At 31.5% G+C, this 26,434-nt stretch overlaps 1 protein-coding gene across 1 annotated transcript in view; it reads left to right on the top strand.

Moving 5' to 3' along the window:
* Window positions 1-25,220, top strand: part of LOC139481313 (uncharacterized) — a 28,623-nt gene extending 3,403 nt beyond the window's left edge. Inside the window, exons 2-11 of the mRNA XM_071264549.1 lie at window positions 639-806; window positions 2,101-2,265; window positions 9,854-9,990; window positions 10,303-10,484; window positions 13,226-13,382; window positions 17,183-17,374; window positions 18,682-18,738; window positions 20,541-22,077; window positions 22,832-22,923; window positions 25,067-25,220. Of these exons, the coding sequence (XP_071120650.1) occupies window positions 639-806; window positions 2,101-2,265; window positions 9,854-9,990; window positions 10,303-10,484; window positions 13,226-13,382; window positions 17,183-17,374; window positions 18,682-18,738; window positions 20,541-22,077; window positions 22,832-22,923; window positions 25,067-25,173 (2,794 nt within the window). The 3' untranslated portion in view covers window positions 25,174-25,220. The remainder of the gene's footprint in view (window positions 1-638; window positions 807-2,100; window positions 2,266-9,853; window positions 9,991-10,302; window positions 10,485-13,225; window positions 13,383-17,182; window positions 17,375-18,681; window positions 18,739-20,540; window positions 22,078-22,831; window positions 22,924-25,066) is intronic.
* The last annotated feature ends 1,214 nt before the right edge of the window (window positions 25,221-26,434 follow it).

Here is a 26,434-nt window from a genome sequence, read left to right on the forward strand (position 1 = left end):
TAGGACCCTAAGGGAAATACATACAAATGACTTCTTTTAGAGAACCACTGGATGGTATGAAACGAAACATAGCATGAATGTTTCTTATGAGATGCTGACCAAGTATTGTTACTTTGTAGCCGATCCATCATCCAAGATGGCCGCCAGCGGAGGCTTAGTTTAACATAGGACCCTATGGGAAATGCATACAAAAGTCTTCTTCTAGAGAACCACTGAATTGAATGAAACCAAACATAGCATGAATGTTCCTTTATTTATTAGATGCTGGCCAAGTGTTACTTTGTAGCCAAATTTTATCTTTTTTTTGTATGATTTCAAAAACCATATGATAGTAGAGTCAGGTGAGCGATACAGGCTCTTGAGAGCCTCTAGTTTTTGCACTAAACAGTATAGATTAATAAATTACCATTGCAATTTGAAGTCGACTTACATAAGATGGTACTGAACAACAAATTTACCAAAGCAGACCAAATGAGGCGACCATATCCCTCCAACATTATTGTTATGCAGAAAAAATTACTCAAAATTAGAGGTTCGGTAACCATAACATAACAGGAATAACGAAAACTATCTTAACATCTAAAATATAATAGTATTTTGCATTTAATAAGCTCATCTCATCTGTGTTGTTATTTTAGAGTGTTATGGGTTTGCGTGATAGGTTTGTGTGGTGGTATCATGGCATACAATATGTCGGACAGACTGATGTATTATCTACAATCTCCAGTGAATGTCAATGTGAAGGTTCACCACAACACCTCGCTCATATTTCCATCAGTCACCATCTGCAATCAGAATGCATTCAGGTTTGTGTTTCTTATACTCATTGGGGCTTCTACCAGACTGACACGCTGCTCTAACCTTAGGACTATTATGTATTACCTACCAGCTAGAACAGTACTATGTTTAAGTTTTATCAGCATTGCAAATTTCTCCCATCATTTTATGCTGGCTGCTTGGTACCTCGTATATTCCGTAATTCGTATACATAACATCAATGTATTAATAAATAATCAAAGTACTGAAGTACTGAAAATCGGATGACCGCAAGTTTTTGTGGATAGTTCGACAAGCACTTGTCTCAGAAAAAAAAATCACATCTCTATACCTGAAAGTGAGGTTAATATACAGATACAATTTTTTGGTTATATATTATATTAAAATTATACTTGTATTACAGTTACATGTATATATAATTTGAATGCATTTGCATATCATTCTATTCTACTATATTAATAATAATGCAGTGAAAATGCATGTTGGACACTCTTCTGTAATAATTCGATTTTTCTAATAATAATAGAATGGATATGAGTAGACATTCGTATTGTCCCGCAAAAAATATTTAATCATCCATGCAGAGTTATCGTTCCATGAGATTGCAAACGTTCTTAAGATATTCTTCCGCATACGTGTGCATAGATATTAATGATTTTTTTTACTTATATGTATATACATACAAAAAAACATTTTAATATTATTAATTTATCCTCTTAAAAAAATATTTGATGAGTTTTCATTGAAGAAATGAATTAATAACAAGGGATAAGGAATGTTAGTTTGCACTTGATGATGTTTACGTAGTAATTATGTTTATAGATCGGTTAAAAACCGAAACGAATGTTAAGTAATGGAAATCTAGGCGATAGCAATACACTGGAATGCGATCACGGCTATCCGCTGTGAAAAGGCCGTGCTGTTTCTCAATTTGTCTTGCTATAATTTTGTGTCGTGTATATGGATGGACCTTTCGATCTGAAATAAAAATTATCCTTTATGGTGTTTTGTGTTTTCACATTCATTGTTAATCCAGATCCTGTTTATCGAATACTTAATATTGGGAAGAACATTTATAGGTTAACTCTGTTAGAGTTATCTTAAACTATCCTACAATTAGGGGTTAAACAAAGGGGCTTGGTTTGGACAAGCCAGTTGAAAAGTAATATAACGAGTGTAATAGATAATCCATCTTTTCTTTGAAAGAGTAATGATTAATTTCATAAAAAACAAATCACTAGCATTATACAACACAAATCAATGCGCTTGTATTGAGCAAGTATCACAGGTACATGTGTAATTATAATATTGTTATGTTTACAGACTTACATCAGCGAACGAGCATAATTGGTATGATTTTATAGAAACATTGTACACCTCAAACAGAACATCAACTGGTATAGATTGGAAAAAATACAATGCTACAGATCTCACCTTTAGTGAATTGTATTTAAAAACAGGCCACACAAAGGAAGATATGATACACAGGTACTAGTATTTATGAATTTATTTGAATTAGTTGTCTTGAAAATGCTAATTCTTTATGTTAGAATATTTAGAACGTTATTATTACTCTAGTGTGCTTGTCGCTAGTGCAGTGAGTTCGATTTCCGACAGGGTAAAACCAAAATTTTATATATTGGTATGTTTTGCTTCTCTGTATAATTAACGTAATCAGTGTTAATTGTACAATTATTATACAAGAGAGTCAAAAGACTGTTTAGCTCGGAATCAGAATAACGTGTTCGGGAGGGTTGACATGTCTTCCTGCGGACTGTTAACCAAAAAAAAAAGAAGCACGTTAACGGATTAACGTGCTGGTTTAGTGTACAAAGCATCATTCATATTCAAATCAGATATACATGTTCTCATATCTCCTGAAATGCATGTGATATTTGACACTGGCGGTTTAACACCAATTCATCCTCCTCGTCACTATATGAAATGTTCCCTTATAGAAAACATTCTTTTTTTCTCCATGGCGACGTCAGTTTATTTTTGACTTTGAATTGGGTTTAAATGTACCTTTGATATCTTTCAGCTTTCAGCTTTTATATGAAAGATTTTTTTTGTGTAAACCATTTTTTTCGAGCTTGCGACTTTTTTTTCACAAAATCGAGACATAGCGATCCTACATTCCGATTTCTACCAAACTTGGATTGGAGAATGTTTATGATCATATGATAGTAATCCAGAAGAAAATTTTGTAAAAAAAAATCCTGTTTATCCGTATTTTACTTTTTAATGGACCTAGTTTTCTGCCAATTAACATTACATTCAATCTGTGGTTTTAGTTTTTAAAAGTTTAATAACTTTTTTTTATAATATCCTAAACTTCCGCTAAACTTGGACAGAAGCTTGTTTATGATCATAAGATAATATCCAGAAGCACATTTTGTAATTGAAAATCTGTAATCAGGTAAACTTTAATGGTCGAAAATAATGGAGGTAGAATATAAAAAGAGAATTACTGCATATATCTTTTTATAGCAATGTAAAATAAATATAGTTAAGGGGAAGTGAATATCCCTCAATATATATATATAATAATGATAAAAGTAATGAAAATTTAAAAAGCGCCCTATATAAAAAATAAAAATTACTCTAAGGCGCTGAACATTTACAAGGTACTTAGTAATTATGACAAATCAATGACAAAAACATAAAACTAACATCGTGTCGGATTCAAATACTGAAATAAAAAGTACAACTAAAATGCCTACCATAAAATAAAACAATTTGGTCAAAGAAGTAAAAATTAACAATAAAGGCTAAGAGCATACACAACAAGCACATATTCTAAAATGAAATACAAAGAGTTGCATTAAAAGTTGAAACAAAACTAGTAAAAAAAACGTAAAAGAAAACAGACAAAAATCTAATTAAAAAGAAATACGATATAAAATAACCTTTTAGCTGAGATTTCAAACACTCTATGGACTTGCATTGTCTTAAACTGTTCGGGAGATTGTTCCATGGAGATGCCGCTACCCAATCAAATCGTCTTCAACGTACGTCTACGTCCTCACTTTTGGAACGGTAAGTAGTTTTGTAGAGCTTGAACCCAGAGATCGGTTCGGCACGTTTAAATTGACTAGTTCTCGAATGTAATCAGGGCCAACGCCATACACATAAGCCAGTATTTTGTATTGTGGTCTGTATTGGACGGATAACCAAGGTACATCAGCGAAGTATCGTCGTAATATGTTCATGTTTTCTTGTCCTGGGGCCTGGTTTTCGAAAGTATCATAAGATATGTCATAAGATATATCTTACTACATATTTTATGATCATCTTAGGACTATCATATGATATGCCATAGGATGTAAATCAAAGCTGTCTTAAGAGAGTCATAGTTATGATGCTCTTATGTCTGTCATGAGTGAACATTATGTTCTATTATTTTAAATAATGATTAAAAAATAAAAATGAAAATGAAAAGTATGAACATATAAATGATTACCATTATCATACATGCATTGTTATTTAACTGTGAATAATTTTTAGATTCGGTACATCGAGTACCCGCTTAACGAAATGCCCGTGCACATACGTTAATACAGTACTATTTTAAATATACTAGGAACGAAATATTATGTATATTTATTATACAAAACCATGAGTTCAAAAAATTCAATCCAAATTGTATGTCGCAGGAGATTCAAATGTCTGTTAATTAACGTAGTTGAGAAAAAAACACCTTTACTATTTAGCTATCTGAGAACCACAACTAATATTTTTATTGCAATGAACATGAAGTTATACATGAAAAGTAATTAAAATTTTAGTTGACAATCATATGACCTTCATAAGTCATGTCGCGAGGGGTTTTAAATTCACGACAAAAGTTATGACAAATCGTAACTTGGGACACTTTCGAAAACATATCTTACGACTATGACATGTCCTAAGACCATCATAAGACATGTCTTAGTCATAAGATACTTTCGAAAACCAGGCCCCTGGTGATTAGACGAGCTGCTGTATTTTGTACTTTTTGTAATCTGTTCAATGTAGTTTTGTTGATACCGTTCAGCGAATATTCACATAATCAAGTCTGGATGTTACTAGACTGTTCACTAATGTCTGTCAAGCGGTTGTTGTTATAAAGCTGGGAATGCGTCCAATATTACTGATGTGAAAATGACAGGATTTTACTATGGCAGAAACTTGCCGTTCCATCGCAAGATGTTGATCAAAATATACACCTTGGTTTTTCACGCAGGATACACTACTTATTACAATATAGCCGACTTTGAGTTGAAGATTTGGTACACTTGCCTTCAAATGTTTCAGTGTGAATATGATAAATTTATCTTGATTAAGTTTTTAGGGCAAACGATACAGTTACAGGGGAGGTAATGACGTTGTTAACGTAAATTGTTATTTTCGCGACGTCAAACTATGACTTATTGGGAAAAGATTAAGTTTCGACTGATTATTATCATTCAAACTTATTTAACTTGAAAACGAGTTCATGGACCCCTCTTTTTTAAAATGCCATTTGGTTTGTTTACGCGAGAAGATTATGTGTTAATTTTCATGAAAACGTAAATAGTGCAATTTAAAAAAAAAGATAAATATACAACAAAAAATGATGTTGTTTCTACATTCATGAACATTTGATAAATATGAGTTATTTCTTAATAAAAAAATAGATAAATTTTAATGATACTTAGGGACGACATCAAAAGTTCAATGAAGGATAAAAAACTTAATTCACATAGTTTTTTCACTGACACCCACACCCCCCCATCTTAACTTAATTTGGGAAAAATTGGTTGACCAATAGGGATATATGTAAAATCGATTTTAGATTAACAAAACTTGCAGCAATGTTGACCCCCCCACCCCCAAACTATTTGATTTAAGTTTTTTTTATCCTACATCGATCTTTTGATGTCGTCCCTTATAAGATTCAGAAATAACAAATATCTTTTAAAACAAAAAAAGTTATGTCTTTCTTTCGAAAGAGAAAATCCTGTCACAAATCCGAATTTTGAGCAAATATACAAAATTTCGACCTCATTTTACTCAAAAAGTAGCACATGAAGGTAAATTTTTTATTACCTATTTGATTTAATCAGGTTAAAAATAGTCTATATGGAAATTTTTTATCAAAATCTAAATACGGGATCAAAACTGTATCGTATGCCTTTAACATATTTGTTGACATCCATGAACTAATGGAAACTGATCCAATGATCGGACAACTGACAACCAACAAAGATTTGCAGTATTTTATGTTCGCTATTGTAAACGTCCCATTCTTGATTTTGTGTAACCGTTTTCAAACTGATTTCCCAAGGAAAATCGGTTACTGTTTTTGGGATGTACGGCAGACGGCTGCCAAACAGTGTCCGTTCATTAACATGAAGCTTTGACGAACTCTTTTTAAATTTAAACATGTTATTCCCAGTGACTAAATGAAGGTCAAGTTCGATTTTTCACGATTTTAGCTTTTACCGTTGTTGAGTTGTAGACCTTTCAATAGCGAAAAGTGATACTTTGAGCGTTATCCGTGCAATAATTTGATAACAATTATGAAAATTGATACTCAGAGCGTTGCCCGTGCTATAACTTGATAACAATAACTAGAGGCTCTAAAGAGCCTGTGTCGCTCACCTTGGTCTTGTGCATATTAAACAATGGACACGGATAAATTCATGACATAATTGTGTTTTGGTGATAGTGATGTGTTTGTAGATCTTACTTTACTGAACATTCTTGTTGCTACAATTATCTCTATCTATACACATGGAAAAAAGTATTGCAACACCTTGATTTTTTAAAACTTGAAAAATCAGCCTTTTTTTTTGGATGAAATTTGATAAAATATGTGTATAATATTATTGAAACATAGTTTATGATAACATTGGTATTGAAACGAACAAAATGTTTGAAAAAAAAAGATTATATAACCACAATTTTAATAACAAAATGAAGTGTTTTTTGTACAAAAAAATGCATTTTACAACTTTTACTGTAGTCGAACTTTACAATGTCAGACATCTCAAAAATAATCTTCAGATGACTGTTCACATCATGGTTGATCGTTATACGCCAAAGAATTAGTACTTTGTGCGCAGCCTCCATTCAAACGGATAACTGCATCTAAACGTCTTCTGATTCCTGCCATAAATTGACTAATTTGTTGCTAAGGTAGCAGTAACCATTTCTGATGAAGGGCATTGTTTATTTCATGATGTGTTTGAACTTGGGTGTCCTTTCGCGCACTTTCCGCCCAATAGTGTCCCAAATATGTTCGATATGGTTCAAATCCGGGCTACGATCGGGCCAAGGAAGATGAACCGAATTCCATTTGAACATTGGATCTTCCTCCACGATGCTAATTTCCAAGTTTGGCGAGCTCTGCACTACATTGGATACGGAAAACTGTGTGTCTGTTCGTTAGCAAAGGTCTCCGAAATGGTCTTATCGCACGATAACCAGTAGCAATGAGTCGATCTCGAACAGTTCTTGTTAAAAGTCTCCTGTATGGCCACCACTCTCGTTTTAGGATTGTCTTGTATGCAATGGGTTTCCTTCTGACCAACCTTCATTATGCTTGATTTCCCCTAGCAAATGGTATAGGGGGTCTTCATTATATCGGAAGGTCTTTAACAGCGTCTATTGACTGATTTTTATTCTCAAAACGACTTATAGAGGAATGGTGATGACCAACAATTCGTGCAGTTGTTACAGCGAGATCCCTGCTTCTCTTATACTGATAATCTGCCATCTTGCTGCAGTTAAGAGTTGTCAAGGACACATTACAAGGTGTCAATCACATAACTTTAAAAACTTGGTTGTTTAAAGTGTTGAAAACAATGAGGATAAAAACATCTGTTTTGCTGTTTACGGGTACAGTAGCTGCATGTGCAGATAAAAACTTATCGAGTCGATATTTATTGATTAAACTCAGGTGATACTTAAATAATGTTTAACTAGTTCTATTTTACCAAATTATATCACAAAAAAGTAAAAAGTGTTTTTTTAATTTCAATTTCAATTTGGTGTTGCAATACTTTTTTCCATGTGTATATAATAAACTTGGCCCAGTAATTACAGTGGAAAATATTTTCTAAAAATTAACAAAAATTTATGAAAAATGTTAAAAATTAACTATAAAGGGTAAGTACAGTGGAAAATATTTTCTAAAAATTAACAAAAATTTATGAAAAATGTTAAAAATTAACTATAAAGGGCAATAACTCCTTAAGGGGTCAATTGACTATTTTGGTCATGTATACTTATTTGTAGATCTTATTTTGCTGAACGTTATTGCTGTAGTTCCAGTAGTTTCAGAGAAGAAGATTGTAAAAGATTACTAAGATTTACGAAAAAATGGTTAAGAATTGACTATAAAGAGCAATAACTCCTTCAGGGGTCAATTGACCATTTTGATCATGCTGACTTATTTGTAAATCTTACTTTGCTGAACATTATTGCTGTTTACAGTTTATCTCTATCTATAATAATATTCAAGATAATAACCAAAAACAGCAAAATTTCCTTAAAATTATCAATTCAGGGGCAGCAACCCAACAACAGGATGTCCGATTCATCTGAAAATTTCAGGACAGATAGATCTTGACCTGAAAAACACTTTTATCGCTGTCAGATTTGCTCTAAATGCTTTGGTTTTTGAGTTATAAGCCAAAAACTGCATTTTACCCCTATGTTCTATTTTAAGCCATGGCGGCCATCTTGGTTGGTTAGCCGGGTCACGCCACACATTTTTTAAACTAGATATCCCAAAGATGATTGTGGCCAAGTTTGGATTAATTTGGCCCAGTAGTTTCAGAGGAGAAGATTTTTGTAAAAGATTACTAAGATTTACGAAAAATGGTTAAAAATTGACTATAAAGGTCAATAACTCCTAAAGGGGTCAACTGACCATTTTGGTCATGTGGACTTATTCGTAAATCTTACTTTGCTGAACATTATTGCTGTTTACAGTTTATCTCTATCTATAATAATATTCAAGATAATAGCCAAAAACAGCAAAAATTACCTAAAATTACCAGTTCAGGGGCAGCAACCCAATAACGGGTTGTCGGATTCATCTGAAAATTTGAGGGCAGATAGATCTTGACCTGATAAACAATTTTACTCCGTGTCAGATTTGCTCTAAATGCTTTGGTTTTTGAGTTATAAGCCAAAAACTGCATTTTACCCCTATGTTCTATTTTTAGCCATGGCGGCCATCTTGGTTGGTTGGCCGGGTCACGCCACACATTTTTTAAACAAGATACCCCAATGATGATTGTGGCCAAGTTTGGTTTAATTTGGCCCAGTGGTTTCAGAGGAGAAGATTTTTGTAAAAGTTAAAGACGACGGACGACGGACGACGGACGACGACGGACGACGACGGACGACGACGACGACGGACGACGGACGCCAAGTGATGGGAAAAGCTCACTTGGCCCTTCGGGCCAGGTGAGCTAAAAAGGATACTCAGAGGGTTGGCCGTGCAATAACTTGATAATAATTTGAAATCTTTTCAAATTTAAGTATGTTGTCTCCTATGATTAAATAGAGGTCAAGAACGATTTTCACAATACAATTTAAAGTGTTGAGGTTGTTGATTTATAGACCTTAATCAATGATTTTATCTGTTCAATTGACTTTTGTCACAAAATTGTTTACCTGTGTGTTTTGATATCCTCTTGCTTATAATTATATACGACTCATTGTTATATAAGCGGGAAGTTAGACTAGCTATAAAACCAGGTTTTACCACCCATCTGTTTTTTTAATGTCCTGTTCCATGTCAAGACTATGTCAGTTGTTATTGAATAGTTCGTTTCTATGTATGTTGCATTGGCGTTTGTTTTTGTTTTTCCGTTGTTTACCTCTTGTAATTGATGTATTTTCCTCGGTTTTGGTTTGTGGCCTTGAATTGTTTTCTCTCAAACGATTAACGACTTTTAAAAAGCGTTTTACTACTGTTGTCTTTATATGTGTTTTACTATAATCATACATACCTTTTATGTTATAATGAATTCTCGTCGTGCAAAACTATAAAATTATTTCATAATTGTATTAATAAATGTTGCAATTTAATTTATAGTTGCAGGTTTGCTGGTAAAAAATGTAGCGCTAAAGATTTTAAAACTATATTAACAGATCAAGGGCTTTGTTTTACCTTTAAGCCAGACAAAAATTCTAAATTAAGACACTATCGCGAATTGCGATCATGGCACACAGGTATGTTTACTTTGTACAGAGAATATTTTGATTTAAGCCTATTCACTACGTGGCTCATTTGTTTTTAAAGTTAGAATTTCGTGAAAATATCTGCACTTTGTAATCTTTAATGATTTTTTTCTTTTAGATAATGTTGTTTTCATGCGACATTGCTGATTATTCTGAATGATAAATTATTAGAGAACTAGACATGTTGGTAAATTTAAAATTACTCACAAAAAGTAAAATTCATGGTAATATATATGAAATCTAATTATATCTTTACACCATACGTTTTAATTTATACTGTATCAAGATAATTCTTGCTTGCAGGATCAGACAACGGCTTAAAATTAGTTTTGAATACGGAGCAATATGAACACATGGACGGTCCAAATATAGCTTCTGGTATTAAACTACTTGCCCATCATGACACCGACATACCAAGAGTGAAGGAACTTGGGATTTCTGTTCCAACACATTCGTATGCTATGATAGGAGTAGATTTGACAGTCGTAAGTACAAAATAAATATTCACTATATAGAATCAGCATGCAATACATATATTAATTAAAGATTTTATTCAATACGGAGTATATACAACATTTTTAATTTCCTGAAATCAAACATAAATTTCAGGAGCAATAACCGTGTCAAACCTCTAAGACTGTGTTACCCTTTTCACGAGTCAATTAAACAAGCTAAATCTTTTGTATGCCCTATCGTAGGCCACTGGGGCAATTAGTGTTTCCTTTGACCGTCTGTCCTTTCGTCCTACCATCTTTTTTACATTAAGATAAACATCGCATCATTATGCAAGTATTTTAAACAACCATACGCATTTTGAATGCCACCAAACATATAAATTCAAAGTAATGTTTAGTAATACAGCGTAATCGGGTAATCCATAGAATGCCTTCACGCAAATGAATTCAAAGCAATGTTAAGTAATGCAGCTAAATCGGGTAATTCATAGAATGCCTTCACGCAAATGAATTCAAAGCAAAGTTTAGTAGTACAGCTAAATCGGGTAATCCATAGAATGCCTTCACGCAAATTAATCTAAAGCAATGTTTAGTAATACAGCGGAATTAAAGTATCCAAAGAATGCCTCCACACAAATGAATTCAAAGCAATGTTTAGTCATGCAACGGAATCAGAGTATCCATAATCTTATCAATTAACAATCATATTGGCGCACTGGTTCTATGTAAAAAATTCCACTGAAAGACCCCTACATATTGGCTGATTCATTACTACTTTTGATCCCAGAGAAATATTATTACCAGCCCAGCACTGCATGCAAGATATAATCATGATCACATGAAGAAAAAAGCGACGAAGATGCAAATAAAAAATAACCATTAAAAACATATATACTGTGCCAATGAAAACACAACACTTCTGTTTTTCAAAAAAATCTTTAAATTTTCATTTTATGTATATTAGAACTTTCTACAGTTGGGTGAAAATGACTTTTAAGACAATTGTCGACAACTTTATGGTTCAGTGATTTTTGGAACAAATGCGAAGTAAGGGTTATTTTGTACGGACATAAACCGAGTTCACAATAACCCAAACATCCACAAATTCAACCAAAATGGACCATTTAATTGTAAGCAACATCCCAGGGTACAAAAAGCAAGATACGCTCAGCAAGACCGATACATTTGGTCTTCAACATATCCGATATCGACTCTGATGGATGTCCAAAGGTCATGAGAGTTCAATGGTGGTCATGGTAGAACCTTTGAAGCAATTTCATTAAAGCACTTTTTGCGCAGAAATTGTTAAAGAGCACTAGTCTTTCTTAAGTGACATCAAAACGGCCTGCTGGCGTAAACATCGAATTCTGTAGACCAAAAATCATTCATTATGTACCAAAAACCGTCAGTGGTGGTTACATACACATTTGGCAATCGTCTTGGCCAAAAGTCATGCTTTTCGCCGGATTTTGGTCCGATCGAGCAAAGAAGTAGATTCAGTAAGACCCCTTTTTGGAATTAAGGATTTTCTTATCCCAGGCAAAGATTACCTTAGCCGTATTTGGCACCACTTTTTTGAATTTTGGATCCTCAATGCTCTTCAACTTTGTTCTTGTTTGGCTTTATAACTATTTTGATATGAGCTTCACTGATCAGTCTTATGTAGACGAAACGCGCGTCTGGCGTACTAAATTATAATCCTGTTACCTTTGATAACTATTTGGCCCCAAAATATAGCCGTTTTACAAAAATTGATAAAATGTAAACTGTTAGTTATTTATTTGTAAGTAGAATGCATCTGCTACATAAATATGGGCGGTTTTTGACAATACAATGCACACATATCGGGTACTAGCATCACTAAGTCATGCTAAATTACTGAAATCTTCACAATATTAGCTTTTTAGTTCAATTCCTGACGGTTTCCGTCTTAAATGAAGGTGGCCGCATTTGTGTTCATTCTTAATTTTGAAATGTTAGTTGTATTTGATGATAATACATAACATATACAAAGGTTGAGGATGAATACGGATGCGGCCACTTTCATATTTAAGCTAGAATCGGAGCGTTTTTAATGAGTAAATAAGTTACAATCTTTCACTTAACGAATTGAATCAACTGAAATAGACACTTAAGTGTTTAAAAAGTGTCCAAAATCATTCGTCAGATGAACCTGAAATTTGAGGCCAAAATCGGCCCTTACCAGACCTACTCCTTTTGCATCAGATTTGACATGGTTTAGACGATAAAAACCAACACCAATATCATAAAGTCAGCTTGAGTTTGCTTTGTGGGACAAGTGGAAAAACATTCCTCGGTATCACATTAAACGTCCGGGATGGTCAATTCAACGGCGCTGTCGAGATTGCGCTGCAGCATGGGATTGTAACATTTTTTGTTAGGACTGTGAGTTGATGATTCGACATTGGATGTTTCGTTTACCTATTGCGCCCGAAAGATGACAATGAAACATTTTTGTTTGATATTGATCTATTGTTAAAATTGTAAATTTTAAAGAACAATTTATTTTGAAAGATCATCATTTCTGATATAAATTTTATTTTTGAAAAACCAAGTGTTGCGTTTTCAGTATATTACAAATTGTATATGGAAAGGTAATATGTCACAGTACACCGACAAAAAATCATTTTAATATAACTAATTTCTCAAAGAAATGACAATGACTCAATTATCATGTTTCGTATTGTATTCATTCAGAAAATCTTTTTCAATAGTGTATTTTGATATACTTAAACGTTGTTTATTTTCAGATCGAGAGTTTACAAAAACCTTATGGGAATTGCAAGGATAAACCTCTCAATTACAGCAGAGAGTATACAAAGGATGACTGTTTGTTTGAATGTTTAAGTAGAGTTGCTGAACAAAAATGTGGTTGTAGCAATTACCTGATACCAAAAGATAAAACAAGTACTTATACATTACAATTCAATATTTGGGGTAAAATGATTTGTAGCTTTTGTCTAACAATCATAATCGATAAGGCTTTCTTTTGATTTTGTGAACTTAATAAAAAAAAAATCTATGGTATCTGTGAATCGGACATCTAACTTCCAAATATAATTAACCTGTTTGTAATTGGGCTTTTGCACAAATTTCAATACCATTAAGAAAGAAGCGAAACAGTAAACGTGTTTGACATTAGACTTAGTCTTAAGCAATAATACAATTTTTTTGCCCAAATTAGACATTTTCACTCGTATTATAAAGATATTTTGGAGAACAGGTTTATTATTAAAGTCTTAAAATGTGATTATAAATATCTGACAATTTGGTTAAAATATAGACAGTGTGTCTAGCTTTTAAGTGAAGCGTTGTCTGTTTTTTTTGGATAAAAAATTAAATCTGGCAGATTTATAACTTCTGGCAATCATATAAAATTGCACATTTCAATTTCGGATGTTGTTTTTGATAGACGGACAATCTATTTCTTTTGTTTTCAAACTATAATGACTGGGTTGCTGACAATGCTTGCTTCTACATAATACTAAATAGTTAAAAACATCGACAACACAGGAACGAGATTACTTAAAATCAGAACAGGTCAACATAACACATTCATATGCATAATAATGTATGGTCTAATTTCTTGGTGTTATTGGCCAAGCTTTTTATTTTGCATATCATTTCTAGGAATGATGACTTATTGAACAAAACATTTGGAATAATAGACAATAAATTTTCTGTTTATTCACAAAAGTTTTGGTATTATTGCCAATATAAAAGGTAAACCAGTTTCCTGGATCAAAATAACAAGATGAATTAATGGGATTATTTAGAGAATCTTCTCATATATATTAAAAGTAAACATAACAGAAAATAAAATCAACACAAATGTTTCAATAAAAATCTACAATAAGTCATCATATTACAATAGAATGTTCAAGGCATATGTATATAAATGCAATAGTAGTATACCGCTGGTCAATTATAGTCACAAATCGATTTCCTCAAATAAATCCGATTACAAACCAAAACCGAGGGAAACACATCAACTATGAGGGAAAAACAACGGAACAACAGAACCACTTAACTTTTACAAAAACAAACGCCAGCATACATAGAAACGGACTAGTTGACAACAAACTGCCATATTCCTGACTTAGTACAAGACATTTCAAGAATAAAATTGCTGGTTGAACCTGATTTTATGGCTAGCCAAACATTCTGCTTATATGGCCATATAAAGAATTCCACTTCACAGAATAACAAAAAACACCTGCCATTTATAAACAACAGTACACAAGAACATCATGATAAATTATGAACGTGTTACACACAAAGGTATCAACGCCACAATACGTGACGTAACATGTTAATTTCTAAAAATAGAATGTGAAATTGGGATTATGTTTTTAATGTTGTTGTTTTCTGTAATTTCTAACCCTTTAGTTCGAATGTTTATATAGAATTGTGTTTGTAGTGCTGCAATTATTTGTACTTTCCATTCATGACGGTTTTTCTTCTAAATCAAAACTGTGTTAAATCAAATACATCATGTGCATATAGTTACTTTAAGCTTAAAATAATATAAATGAACTAGATGATTAGATATCTTCACTTTTATATACATAAAGAAAATGAAAAAAGAATTCAAACAACAAACGATAAGAAAAAAGCACAAGTTCTAACGAGATTTGCAAACGAAACATCATAACTGAAAACGTGAATGTTGGATGTATACCAAAATTAGTCTTATAACATTGCGAATTCTGCAAACCGGTCAAATTGAATATGTCACGATCGGTACTTGGCAGACCAGACGACATAAATGGTAAACCACGATCTTAGACGTGGTAAAATTGTCATTATATAGTTAAGTCACAGACATATCGTATATATCAATCAATGCGTGGATTGTGTCCATAAAAATTTATGGAGTGTCATTTTTAACCTTTCCTCTTTATGAGTTATAACTTTGTTGGAACAGTTCCAGCGTAAGGTCCTCACTCATGTATAGAAAGGTCCGTATAATGTTAGAATAAGGGAATTTATGATTTGGAAGTTAAAATTGTCCCGTTTGTCATAAATTTTAGTGTGAAGTCGTCCATCGGTGTCAATATTAAGGAAACGACCAGGGCATGAATCAGTTCTTCCAGTATCAGTAATATCCATAATTTCACGTTCACTGAGATATATATGAGATATAAGTACTGACTGAAATATTGGTTATTCATTGAAGGACATTATCAATATATCTGAAAGCCAAAATTAAGAATTCCGAAAGTTCTGCTTCATACGAATACAAATAAATATTGGCCAGTAAGGGTTTACAATAAGTTTCCGTTCGATAATCGAGTGTGTTGAAATATCAATCCTTCAAACTCAACAACAGTTATCGATTAAAAAAATCCCTGTATTTCTGTATCTGATCGAATCAGTGTTTTGTTTCAACGAAATAAGATTATTATCACAAAAAAACAAGAAATTTGCTGTATCAACGACAGATTTGTCATGTAAAGAGTATAAAGCATCCACAACTTCCGGTTCCTTGAATGGGTTAGAAACCCTTGTGCTCATAGTACCTCGTTCTATCATACTTGAACTATAGCCACTCTGAAACTACAAAATGTCATAAAAACTGCACACCGAAGATAGAACAACAACGACTTAAAATGAGGGTTTCATCATTGTAATCCGCAAACTTTCCCAGAAACAAGGAACACCTTATATAACTCATTGGGAAAAGAAATTCAGAAAACCCTAAAATTAATCCTCGACAAAAATTAAAGATAAACCAATATTTAACTCTAAGAAAATAAAAACACCATCAGAACACTGAACACCTTGTTCCGCTGAGAAAACCATATTCCCATTATTGTAAAAACTCATCTAAAAATAAGGCTTATAATTTTTATAAATTTAAAAAATTTGCATGATAAAGTACAAATTCTGATTTGTCTCCAATGTATCAAACTGTTGAAAGAAATATGTTGAGAGTTATTTCCCATTTTTTGGCTCAGTTTACAAAATGTATTTTAAATTGTTTCAAACATCAATATTGATCATAAAAACTAATTATAAACATTATTTGTTATAATCTTTGAATTCTGTCAACTTTATTATCAATTATGAGAAAATGGCAAAGAAAAAAAATGCAAACTTCTTTAAAGTTGATAGTTAATATTGTGTTCAGGTTAGAAGTATTATAGTTGTGTTTTACCTTTATAGTATTGACGGACAATTGTATACCATGATATATAGCAGTGCTAAGCGCATGATACGCATATATATCAATATTTGAAGGCTACGTAGTAGCTTATCAATTATTTACTGATTAATACCTGATAAAGTCAAAAGTAATAAGTTATTATTCCACCTTATGTGATAATACTGTAGTTTGATTGGGTAAGAGACATGGTTTGTTTCACCAATTTCGATGTATTGAGATTTTCTTTTCCCTGCCGGTGTATTTGTCATTAGGGAAGTCCATGTGCCGGGGTATTTTTTAGTATTTAATTTATCGGAGACGGTGTACCATAACAAAACTGAAAGCCAAAGGCATATATTGTGTTTAATACAAAATGTACATCCTTATTACTTTTGTATGCATTTAAATTTGATAAGACAAGTATAACAGACATCATTTGATACACAAAATTGGGAGAGTAAAGAAATTTTGTAATCACAAACAATTTCACTTGATGTCTTTTAAGCAGTTTTTCCATGATTTGTTTTTATCATACCAGTTCTTTTCTATTTATTTTTAGTTCAACCGAAAAATCCAACTGGGAGTGTCAGAAAAGATTTGAAATCGCCAACTGATGATGAAGATTCTGATGATGAAGATTCTGATGAAGAAGATGATGAAGAAGATGGTGAAGAAGATATAGATATAGGGGAACCAGAATTCGTACCAGCAGAGTCCCCTGTGTATGCTTCTTCTGGAAAACATGTTCAAAGTAAATAGACCTCACTTTTTTTTCTCTTTTACTTACTAGAATATCGTAGAACGAAATATCCTTTTGTTTTTTTCTTGTTGTTACTTCTTTTATATTCCTTTGAAAGTATGATGGTGTGTTAACATATAAGCACAATATAGACCTCATTAAAAAGGCTTGATAAATGATCGATATATCCAAAGGATGTGGCTTTTTCTTTTTAAAATTTTGAAATGTCCTTAAGAATGATTACATAGGCATCATCAACACTTATGATGGTCACTTTGACGTTTCTTGATATTCTATGTTGTAAACTATATATTGAAGATGTACATTGCATTGACTTTAAGAAATAGTTTTCACATTCATTTTTTAACTGGTTTGAAAAGATAATGTTTGGTACAATGGTGTTATTTTTATATTGCAGTGCTATTCATAAAAAGGCATTATATACAAAATAAAAGGGGGGAACCCTACAAGTAGAATACAAAAAGACAGCCCTTTGGCAAAATGATAAAAAAAGAAAGACAAATAACGGCCAACTGTACACAACTTAATATAAAAGTAATATTAAGCAAAATAAACTCCACAAAAAAACAGTTGTGAACTTCGTGAGGATGTTCAGTTCCCGTTTAGTAAGTGGTACCCATCGCGTTATTCGTTGCGAGTCGACGTCAAACCTTGGGGGAATATAACTAGATTGTAGCTACAATAAAAATTTCAAAATATCCGTACTCAACTGTAGCACATAATATCAACCATAAAAAGGTACAGAAGATGTTTTTCCGACAATATGAAGAATTCAAACAGACTGAAACTAGTATTATTTCATAAATGTAAGAAGACTTAAGATATTGAAAAACACGGGTTTACTGACATAGTGAAGTTTTTATCCACGCCGGTTGGCTTTATAACGACCAAAGACTAGGCTTATAGTACATACAAGTCATTCAAATACACAATAACTATACCTTGTGATATAAGTGAAGCAAAATTCAAACAAACTATTCAATCGGATACACTATTCTAAAGAGAACAAGGAATATAGTTGTAGATAAAAACTAATTCACGACAATCCTTTGCCAATATTCCTTGGCATTTTTCTATATTTATATTTGTTTACTTAAAGATATGCACCACATGTACATGATGTAGTAACTATGGATTTTGTGATTTTTTTGGATAAGAAAATAGAAATGTTGAAAAACATAGCTAGCCTATGTATTAATGTACAGATATGAGTTTTTTTTTATTCTTAAAAACACAACTGTTGTTTATTAATGTGTGTGTATGTTATGCTTTAGTTCTAACATAATGTAATATTTCAGATAAAATCGAGCCATGTTCTATTAAAAAGTACTTGCATTGCTATCAGAAAAAATATGGTAAGTTGTTAAATAGTAAGCTATTAGACATTAAATATTTGTAGAACTAATTGTCAAACAAGATATCAATATGAATATATAGCAAACATTCTAATAAGAATAATATATACTGAAGTAATGAATTGTAATAAAGAACAAATTGTAATATTATGATTGAATTTTGCCTGTTTTGCATCTCCACTTTTAAATCATTATAACGAATATGAATTTGCATTCCTGCATCGGAAGATAAAGAACACAAATTATATTCTGACAAATGAAAATTTTATTTTTCTTAAACAGTATTCTTGCATTCTTCTCACTTAACATTAAAAAAGTTTTCATATTTGTTTTTCACAAAGTTTTATCTACGATTTTCTTTAATCTGTTATTGTCAAATTAACAACAATTTTAATCACTGCTCATTTGATCTTTTTACAATCGCACAATTTCAATGATTCATACTTACTAGATAATCAAACCAGATAATTAATTTTGAATGTAACGCGTCTTCTGATTGGATGACGTTGATTTGTTTTTTAGCCTATAGACATAATTTAGTCATGTGACCGTGACATCATTCACGTTTTGTTAGGGTTTACTCCGGGTTAAAATAGAATTTAGAATTTAATAATAAAGAAATGATGTATCCCTCTATTCGAAATAACAAAAAAATATGGTGCACACTTTATAATAACCCGCTATGCTGGTTATTAAGTGTGCACCACATTTTTTTATGTCATTTCTTCATAGACAGAAAAAATATTACAGTCATTTATTAAATAGACAAGACGAGACATAAACTTCATTACAGTCTCCCAAGATATAAAATATGCAACAAAACAGCATAATAAAACACAAGATGAAGAGTTATGAGAGACCAAGTTGGAACTATTAAGTATATATTTAATCAATCAATATATAACCAAATTGGTTCCTATCATAAGTGCTTCAACTGAAAACTGTATAAGCTAAACACTAAAATATTGCTGCAGAAAACGAGAGTGGGTAACCTTACTGAATTTTGCTATACTTCGGGTCTTTCTTTGGTATGATCAACCATTCAATGTTTCTACATTAGATTTGGGATTTGAGTATTTTGGGTTCGAGCATCACTGAAGAGGAAATTAATTCTAGAAATGCAAATCTCTAGCAGTAAATTTGATACTGTTAATATCATAATTACACATTCATAAATTACTTATATTATTATAATGTTTTGTTTTCCTATTTCATAAGTTGTTTTGGTATACATTGTATATAAAATCAGAACGTTATCTTTTGTAAAAAAAAACTTAAATAAATTGAAACAACAGTGACAAATAATAAATGATAAAAAAAAATCTCATACAAACAAACAAAAATCACTACTAAACACAATAATTTAATCCACCATTTTCTACATTTGAAAATGCCTGTACCAAGTCAGGAATATGACAGTTCTTGTCCATTCGTTTTTGATGCGTTTTGTTATTTGATTTTGCCATGTGATTATGGACTTTCTGAACTGATTTTCCTCTAAGTTCAGTATTTTTGTGATTTTACTTTTTAACCAATACAATGAATCCTAGCCTAACTTACATCACATGAAAAGCTCGAATCGAAAAAAATGGCAGTTTCTTAAAGAGTAAAGTAAGCGTCGTGCTAGAGTAAAGTTATTGAGTGTTTGTTTTTTCTGTAATTTATTTGAACAGGGCACTATAAAATATCAAGATGATAGTAACATAGATAATTATTAAAAACAAAAATACAGCGTGGATTTAATAAATGTCCTTTGAGTCTTAAGATAATAAATGTGTTTATTAGATTACCTCTGCTTTCAGATTTGGCATACCTTGATTACAATTTGCATTGCAACTGCCCTGCACCTTGTTCCGCCAGATTATATAAACCGTTGATGTCTTATGCGTCAACCGTGGAAAAAGAAGATGATGGAAATAAACAGACAAGTATTCATTCTAGTGGCACTGAAATACAAGGAAATCTCACTTTACAAGCCAAAGTGCTAAAAGCAGTTGAAATAAAACACAGAAAGAATGTAGTCAGACGAAAAGTATTCAATCGAATACGTAGCAACTTTATGCAGGAGTATAAAAACTATAAACTGATGATTGGTCATGACATGCTTATGTATAAATGGAAAACAAAGTTCTCAAATATGCTAGAGTATGATCGGAAATGTATAGAAAAGATGAAAGAATTGTTTTTATTTCAGATATACAACTTAGAATATAATTTTATTTTGGCTCGTCAAGAAATGGAAGAAGAAACGATATCAAATGTGTGTCAAGGATACAATGAAATCCGATCAATTGTTGAAAATACGTTAATGTCCTTATCCGTGAAGAATCGTGAGAGCAAATCAAATATTTTATTTTACACAACACAGCTGTTTCTTCAAAGCAAATTGGAAAATGTTGACAACGCTGCTGATAACATATCAACACTTTTCAAATCGTATAGCTTAGGAAAACCTATTTTTCATTACTCGTTTAAAAACTATAGCGAGAGCTACAATATGTTTATTGTCCCAAAAAAGTTACTAAGAGATTCCATGCGCCATTATATTGAATACTCTCAGAAATATTCGTCAGCAGTAAGTGGAGATATTGAAAGTGTACGTGTGAGCTTAAATGAATACTTGTCGTTGCTAAAGAGCGTGATGGAGTCTGGAAATCTGAATGAAAAGCGCATGTCTAAAGTCAGTAAAAATTACAAAGACAACTGTAAAGCTTTCTTGTACAATAAACGTGTTTTCTATAAGGAATGTCTTGATAGACCAGTTGAAATATTAAAAACAAATTATAAAAACTTCACCTCTTTGACAGATAAGTATTTAAAATCAATGGAATTTGTTTTGAAAAAATATAACCAATTTAAAACAAAACTTGTAGAGAAGCCTGATTTAACAGAGTTTTTACTGTTATTACAAGACTACTTGATCAAACCGAATATTACTAAAGATGATTTGTATAGAAAATCACGCTTAACCAAATTAAGCATAGATAGAATTGTATCAGATTTTGATGGATTAAAAAGAATACAAAATACTGTATATGATAAATTGTCCGAAAATAAAGAGCCAATAGCCGATATCTGGAGAGTGATCAAATACGATGAAAATATGAAGACGTTTTATAATTCAGTGAACAAATCCATTTTTTCAAAATCTCATTTCACATATTTTAAAAATGGGTTTAGATATGGAGGATCTGGTAACATTTTCAGTTTAGCTCAATGGTGGTGGAGACCAAGTGATGTCGTGTATGGTGTTTCAAATTTAGAAAAACGATTTGATGAGTTATATGAAGACTTGAATTTATTCAAGAAGCAAACGAGAATTGATGATAACTTTAACAAGTGAGTTTTACAAATGATTTCTAAATCAGTTTAGATATTTAGTGAACAAAACATAAAAGCGAAATGGTTTTAATTAATCTTTTATATAAATGTTAATCTTGACTGATATGTTCCTTTTTTAAGATAAGTTATTAGTTGTTACTATCATTTTTTTTTAATTATTTTTTATTTTTATTTAACTTCACTTCGTATTCTATATTGAAGTTCTCAGTTATTGTCACACAGTCAAAGTTTTGAAATATAATGAAACTACATGTAATGTGATTACAACCATATATGCAGCTATATAATTGGGTCTGGTCCCTTAATGTTTTTTCTTGATAATTCTATATGATATAAAACGTTGAAGAAATATTGTATGCGTTCTTTTCTTCAACACTGAAAGTTTTATATGTGCAATATAGCTCAAGTCCAAGTTTTTAGTTTTACAATTTATACTATATACGTTTTTTGTGTGGCTACATGGCGTTTCTTTTGTGAAATAAGTATAATATTTTTGACGAATTGACTAATGCATTTGTTCAGTTTTGAATACTTCAAATCACTATGATGTACAGCCTACTACTATTAAAAGTAGATTTAACAAAAACAAATATGAAACGTTTTTGTTCAAAATCATGTCAAATATGTAATACAATTCAGCAGTACATCATATCGCCATTTGTCCACCTTTACGGGACACCACACAAGTTCTGACGATTATTTTAATTGTAAATCACAACACGAATTTATTATAATATTTTTTTTTTTGCAGGACCAATTTTTTGCCAATAGATATTTTCTTCAGAGAGCTGAGCTTTATGGAAATAAAACAACAAGAAGCCTATGATTTATGGGCATTTTTTTGTAAGTATCCAAATAGAGGTAACAACAGATGACGTTTTTCAAATATTTATCATATAAGGACTTTTTGACGAGGACAATACGTAAAATAGGGACCTGTTCATAAAATATGAAAGAGGACTTTTTTAAGTGTCTATATAATATAACAGGTCCCATGATAATAACGTATGGCTGAGTGAAAGTCCTTAAATCATATACTACACATGTAAACAGTGTATCATGGAAATGGACTTCAATGTTCTTTCTGTGTATTTTTCGTGTTGTTTATTCTTTAGTTTTCTATGTTGTGTCATGTGTGCTGTTGTTTGTTTGTCTTTTTCAGTTTTAGCCATGGCGTTGTCAGTTTGTTTTAGATTTATGAGTTATATAAATATATAGATGGAAAATAGTGTATTTATACTTAGAAAAGGCTTTAGGTACATGCAATACAATTTGAATCAAGTGTTGAAAAAACCAAGGAAAAAAGGAAAGCATACTACACCATATATAAGTCGCTTAAAAGGAAAGTCAAATGATTGAAATAATTGACAGTCACATTCCAAACTTGATACAATTGCTAATGTAAATCAAAGTGCAAGTTGAACCTGGTTAAATAATAACGACCTATTGTCCCTATTATATGACAAGCAGGTCATTTCAATTCCAATTATATGAGAATTTTGGAAGTCACAATCTGGTGTTCATTCGATTTTCTATATTACAATTTGTTGCCTCGGTTTTTTCCTTCTTGATCGAACTAATCGATTTGAACAACGATAAGCCACTATTGCCTTGATTCTGCAAATACATTGATTGTTGATTATAAGTTTGCAAAATAAAAGTATTGAAAAACAAATGAAAAAATACAAAGGTGTCATATACTATGGATTCATTCATTTTGTATGATCCAATTTTCAAGGATTGGAGAAACACCTTTCTCAAGGATATTTAATTTCAATGTTTAGCCAAGGTCAGCATGACACATCTGTAACATATTTGTTTTGCATTTAAAGTACATATCATTAAAACGCGTTACACATTGAATATTGCATGCAATGATAAGAAATTTGGACAGAAGCTTTTTATAACAATAAACGGTTTCTAGAGCAAAATTTGAAAATATGTTTTTCCTTTCGTCTTATTTGTATCAATAAAAGGACTCTGCTTGTTTTCCATTCAACATTTATATACAGTATCAGTTCAACAATTTTCGGTCATGGATAACTTTGTCAAACTTAAATGGAATTTTACGAACATTTTGACAAAAGCTTTTTTTTTTTTTTTTTTTTTATGTCAAAACACTATATTTATTATTTTTTTTTTTTTAACATTATCATATAATTTAAGAATAAAATACGTTTTTTTCTTCTTAATTTATTGATGAAAGGACTAAGCTCGTTTTCCATTTTCCATTTAGATCTTCAATTTAGACAAAAGCTTTTTAAATACCAAAACACTATTTTTTATAAGATTCTATGATAATTAGAAATATATTGATAACGTTTCTTTCATTTTAAGTATTTTATCTAATGGATGAAAATACTGATTTGCACTAAACGTTAAAATACAATTGGTTTCCAATCAATTAATTTATTAAACCTTTATGGAATGTTACGTTAATTGGACTAAAGGTTTCTTGCGGTCATAAAGTAGCATGTTAAGAAGAAAAAACAGATTTTTGTATTGCTAGTTTCGGAAGTCGGAATTACAATCGAAATTCAGCGTACCGACAATGGGTTTTGTTCTTTTCAAAATTCATACCAAGGTATACTAAAACTCATAAGTCGAAAACAAACTTAAAACAATGGAAAAAAGAGAAAAATAACGTTTAGGAAACAACAGTACATAAATACAACAAACTAAAGACAGAGCAACACGAATCTCACAATAAACAAAATATTGTTGTATAAAATAAGTTTGAAATCATCAAGATTTTTATTTAGACTTCTCACATTCATATCAATCATTTCCTGGCATATTTAATTTAAAAGATTTACTAAAAATTCAAATAAAAAATACGCTACATGGCCATTCCAGTCTGTTGCGATAAATAAATGTTTAAGTCCTGTTTCCTAAAAACTCAAATACATATTAAAAAAGTTTTATATCTATTTCTCAATATTTTAATTTAATGTTATATGTTTCTATCAATTTATTACATTTTCAGGCGATGTTGGAGGAGCACTTGGTTTATTTGTTGGCGCAAGTGCAGTAACTCTTTTTGAGTTTTTGGACTGTTTGGTACACGTGGTATTATCATTACGTAAAAAATAACTTATACTTAATCTATTATATAAATTTCAATAAAATTATATATTTTATTTACCTCTTTAATGGATCAGCATAAACCTTAGTTAACGGGAAAAAAACAAGTCTTAATAATGTTCTGATTGTCAGTTAGTTTCAACTGGTTATTTTTTGTTCAAATATATCAGTTATTTACTAGTGGTCGGGTTGTTGTCGCTTTGACATATTCCCCATTTCCTTTCTCAATTTTAGTACATAAAAGAAACGATACAAAGCAATGCATTTTCCATATGTTATGTGGGATTAGATACATTGTACCAAGATTAATAATTGCAAAATTTTCCAGAGTGTTATTTCTTATCATTACGATTGATATATAAAGCAAATACTGTGGATTCATTAGTTTTCGTTGGATACACATTTTCGTGGTTTCGTGTGTACAGGTAACCCACGAATTCAAATTTTTAGTGAAGTACAATTTTTCTATTGGCTTTGTGTGCAGATTTATGCAAAACATGGCAACAATAGCATATACCACTGTTTGAAAGTCATTAATCGATTGAAAAAGGTTAAGTTAGCCTGATCGAAATTAGCCAATTGTTGGATACTCAAGGTTATCAACATAATCGTGTGTACAGAAAGTTTGTTTTAGATGCTAAAGCATTGAAATGGGTAGATTTGAGGAAAAGGCTTTCACAAATGTTTCATGTGACAAATAAGTCTAGAAATATTTTTTTTTAACAAATGACTTCAACTTAACCAATAAGATAACTGTGTTCATGTAACCAACAAGCAGAGAAATCATGATAGGAAATTCAAAAATCACAGACACCAGGCTTTAAATTGTGAACGCAAGACTCTTTCTTTGTATAAATGCTAGCTCTGAAATATATGAACAAACTAATAGACATATACGCCATTTACTGAATAAGGAGGAACGTTTCTGCTTAGAAATTGAATTACCAATTGGGAGGCTGAAATCGTCTCTTCTGTCGTAAAGTTTTGTTCTCAACCGACAATCACTGTCAAATTTTAGATGTAAGGCTCAACTATCTGGTGTATTCTTTATTTCAAGTTGGAATGGATACATTCGTTCAACAAGACACTAAATAATGATGTTAAAGAATACTGTAAGCTTGTATTCGTTTTCCTTTAGACGCTTCTGTATGACTGAAATCTCCTTCATATGATAATAAAAAAACAGGTCGGAATATTTCGAATACCATAAGCCTCATCAAATCAAATCAAGGTACCAAGATTATAAGTTGATACGCCAGGCACTCTAATG

Source organism: Mytilus edulis, chromosome 7 (assembly GCF_963676685.1).
Source record: "Mytilus edulis chromosome 7, xbMytEdul2.2, whole genome shotgun sequence".
NCBI classification, from domain to species: domain Eukaryota; kingdom Metazoa; phylum Mollusca; class Bivalvia; order Mytilida; family Mytilidae; genus Mytilus; species Mytilus edulis.